Source organism: Gopherus flavomarginatus, chromosome 1 (assembly GCF_025201925.1).
Source record: "Gopherus flavomarginatus isolate rGopFla2 chromosome 1, rGopFla2.mat.asm, whole genome shotgun sequence".
NCBI classification, from domain to species: domain Eukaryota; kingdom Metazoa; phylum Chordata; order Testudines; family Testudinidae; genus Gopherus; species Gopherus flavomarginatus.
The window spans coordinates 374,081,356-374,085,641 of record NC_066617.1 but is presented as its reverse complement, the minus strand read 5'-3'; the positions used below and the strand labels follow the sequence as shown (position 1 = coordinate 374,085,641).

Here is a 4,286-nt window from a genome sequence, read left to right as displayed (position 1 = left end):
GCCCCACTTGGGATCGGGATGTGGGGGAGTAGCGGGGTTTGGGAGAGTGAAAAGGCAAAGCAGAGAGAGGACAGCGAGAGGAGGAGCATGTGAACGGCTGAGAGGCGGGTATTGGAGGCGACGTGTAACTGGTCACTGCCTGGTGCCTGCTCACACCCACCCACCACTTCAGCTCCCAGTGTGCAGCCGATGACAATGGGAAATGGGATGGAGGGTGGGAACCCTGCTGTCTGAGAGCCGGCACATAGTAGGGGCTGAGCTTATGGACCAACAAGGGGAGCAGCTGGCCCCATGTGCTTCATCTTTGCCCTGTCACCAGCCTTGCATACCCACCCCCCTCGTCACCCACTGGACACCCCCGACTCACCACTGGTAGGCGGGCATCTGGGAAGCAGGTATCTGGCCAGCAGAAGGACCTGCTAGTATGGATGTGATGCAGATAGAAAATATGGGACAATTTGCCCATTTTTAAGAAAAAGTTGGGACAGCTGCAGGAGGGCTTCAATACAGGACTTTAAAAACCTTTAAAAAAGCAACATCTGGTCCCCCTACAGCTGCACTGCTGTGGTGTGTCAGTGGAGATGCTCTGTGCTGATAGAGAAGAGCTCCCTCCCCAGCGCAGTTAATCCACCTCCCCCAGAAGCTGTAGCTATGTCTACACAGGGGGTCAGGCTGATATATTTATGTTGCTCACAGGTGCAGATTGTTCACACCAATGAGCAAAGTAGCTATCCCAATATAGGCCTGTAGTGCAGATTAGACCTTAACTGAGATAGGCTTCACATATTTAAGATCAAATCCTGAAAAAACTTGTAACTTTACTCAGGTGAGTATTTTCATAAAGGTCAATGAGAGTTCCTTGTGAATGAGTTTATTTATGTGCTTGAGTGTTGGTTGGGTCAAGGCCACAGGCCAGTAGGATCCATCAAGAGGCTGCTTTAACTCACTTTCACAGTCAATGCTTGAGACCTGAAAACAACTAACAAATGTGCAGAGGAGAGATTCTGCTGTGGGCAGTAACACCAGCAGGACGCACCCTGCTTCACCTGGGGCCAGAACCATTCAAACCATCTTCCCTCTTCTGGAATGGAGATGGTATGTCAGAGGGGCAGTACGTAACTTGTCGTGGGTCACCAGTGTGGTTAGAAGTTTGGTTGTGAATGAATGTGTTCTCGCTTTATCCTGTCCTAACTCTGCGCAGACAGCTGCACAGAAGACCTCCAGCGAAGCACAAGACCTTTAAAGTACAAAGGCACCCAGCCAGGTTTATTGTTAATGAAGCATGGGACTAGTATTCCTGCAGACTCTACTGGACAATTAATACATGTTTGCTTTAGAATGAACCAGCTCAGTGAACAGTGGGACTTTCTGTTCCTCCTTAGGCTAGACAGAGACACTCCCTTTGAGGCTCCATTTCATACATCAGTACAAACAAGTTACATACTGACTCTCTAACGTAGTTAATTGACACCCTCTGACGTAGCCGGTTACAACCCATCACGTTGTACATCTCTATCCATCACTTTCTCATCCTGACCATATCTTTAGGATGGGTCACCATGTTCCTCTCATCTTTAGGGAATGTGCTGATATTGAGGTGTTCTGGTATCGCCCTTCTGGAATGTGTTTGCGTGAGTGTTCTGTGCTCAGCACCTCTTAGAAATGTCTGGTTTTCAAATATCAGCCCTGTGCTAGCCAGATTCTGTGAGCAGGGCCTACCTGTAGCTCACAGCCTAATTTTTCTTTATATCAAGAAGGCTTCGACTATTTTAGCCCAGGCCTCACACCTCATACTAGACCTCTGACACAAGGGTTTATGTCTCAGGCTCTCTTCTTACTACAGTTCTGCAGCACAAACGTGTTTATGGATTTACGGTCCCAAACGACAGGCAGTTGTCACACAGTGAAGTTTTTGATGGTATCTCTGATTCTCTCAACAAATGCAGTCCAGTCCTAGCTGACACTGGAGTTCTTACTGATTTTCTCTTTTGTTGATAGTTACAGGAAACTGAATAGAAGATCCAAGTGATGGTACATGATGCCAACTGACAATCACACCATTTTTTACCCTTTAACTTACATCCTGACTGGCATCCCGGGTACGGAGGAATCTCATTTTTGGATCTCCATCCCGTTCTGTCTAATGTACTTTGTGACACTTTTTGGGAACTCTCTCCTAATATTCATCATTCTAACAGAACGACGCCTCCATGAGCCCATGTATCTAATCGTGTCCATGCTGGCCACTGTTGATCTATTGTTATCTACCAGTACAGTGCCCAAGATGCTGGCTGTATTCTGGTTTAGAGTGGGGGAAATTTCTTTTGCTGCCTGCCTGACCCAGATGTTCTTCATCAATGTCAGTTTTATTGCCGAGTCGGCCATCCTGCTGGCCATGGCATTTGATCGATACATTGCCATCTGCGACCCCCTGAGATACACCATCATACTAACCAAGTCTGTGATCGAGAAGATGGGGCTGGCAGTTGTCACAAGAAGTTTCTGTATCATTTTCACTCACATCTTTCTTGTGAAGCAACTGAAGTTCTGCAGAACCAACCGCCTGCCTCACACCTATTGTGAGCATATGGCCATAACCCAGCTGGCCTGCGACGACATCACAGTCAGTGCCTGGTATGGCGTAGCTGTGGCTGTTTTAGTAATTGGTTTGGATGCTGTGCTCATTGCTGAGTCTTATGGGCTGATCCTCAGGACCGTCTTCCGGCTCCCCTCCACGGACTCCCGGCTCAAGGCTCTCCACACCTGCAGCTCCCACCTCTGTGTCATACTGATGTTCTACACACCGGCCTTTTTCTCCTCTTTGGCACACCGATTTGGGCACATCATCCCAGGTTATATTCTTAACCTACTGGCCAACCTCTATGTGCTCATTCCCCCCTTGTTAAACCCCATCGTTTATGGGGTGACAACAAAAGAGATCCTGAAATGTGTAATCAACATCTTTCATCGATGCATCAGTATAAGCTCCCTGCTGAGCTAAAGGAGTCAACAGAAAATGCTTTTGGCATTGGAAGTTAAAGCCAGGTTTTCATTGGACCTATACGAGTGTTTTAACTATGTACTTCCACTGTGTAAGCTTGAACGTTGGTCTCTCTCGCCAACAGAAGTTGGTCCAATGAAAGACATCTCCTCCTCCACTTTGTCTCTCTAATATCCTGCAACTTACATGGCTACAACAGCACTGTGCACTGCCAGAAAAGGCAGCCAGACCGAGTGAGTCTTGTTCTAAGTTGAAAGGAAACAGCAAAACATGGAAGAAGAAATGTAAAAATCACCATGAGAGAGAGAGAGAGCACGGTGTGTGTATCTCCTCTCTGACTAGCTGCATCTGAACTGGACTCTTTTCAGACCATTAAGGAATGCAGCAGCCAAGGGGGCCATGCCATGGGCAAGTGGGAAGTGCCCTGGGCTGCACACTGCGATAAAGGGGCGCTAGTGTTGTTTCTGCCACTGACCTGCTGTGTCACCTTGGGCTAGTTCAAATTCCTAAACCATTCTCAGGGTCACAGCTCTGCTGATCTCAGTCCCCCATTCTGCAGCCAAGGCCTTTGTCCCAAGGCTTTGTGGGAGTGGCTGGGTGGGAGAGAGGTCAGGGGTGCTGTGGCCTGGTGCACCAGGTGAGGGACTCATTTACACGTGGTCTCTGGAGAATAGAACTGGTGTGTGTGAATAGCTGTTTCTTACCCTTTGCTAAACGAATGTTTTGCTGCTGAGGAGAACGTGCTGAATCCTCCTGGGGCTTGTTTTAGGGGAACAGAAAGTGTGCCAAACACTATGTTTTGGCTGGTGGCAGCGCTATCAGATCTACGCTTGGAATTAAGCTTAGAAGGGTCCATGCAGGTCCTTACTTTTTGGATGCTAAAGTTCAAAGTTGGGAAAAATACCTTGACAAAGCCACTCTATACCCTTCATCATTTTTGTTTCCCTTCTCTGAAACTTTTCAAGTTATACTATATCCTGTTTGACCTTCTGCTAATATCACACAACATCCAGCAGAAACACTGTGGGAATCTATTTTCATTTTATTCCCACCTTCCATTTCTGCAGCTGTTGAGAAGAAATGTTTGATAAGAACATGAGAACAGTATATACTGGGTCAGGGCAAAGCTCTGCAGCGGCCAATGCCAGGTGCTTCAAGGGGGTGAAAAGAACAGGACAATCATCAAGTCATCCATCCCTCTCAGCCCATCCTGGCTTCTGGTGGTCAGAGGTTTTGGGACAGCTGCACCATGGGCTGGCATCCCTGACCAGCTTGGCTTAAAACT

At 47.7% G+C, this 4,286-nt stretch overlaps 1 protein-coding gene across 1 annotated transcript; it reads left to right on the top strand.

Moving 5' to 3' along the window:
• The first annotated feature begins 2,035 nt into the window (after positions 1–2,035).
• Positions 2,036–3,001, top strand: LOC127044456 (olfactory receptor 52B2-like). Its single transcript, XM_050939357.1, has one exon. It carries the CDS (start codon positions 2,036–2,038, stop codon positions 2,999–3,001), a length of 966 nt encoding a protein of 321 aa, XP_050795314.1.
• The last annotated feature ends 1,285 nt before the right edge of the window (positions 3,002–4,286 follow it).

What these genes read in the sequence shown, in the direction of transcription:
- LOC127044456 (XM_050939357.1), top strand. Translation starts at nt 2,036, where the DNA reads ATGATGCCAACTGACAATCACACCATTTTTTACCCTTTAACTTACATC.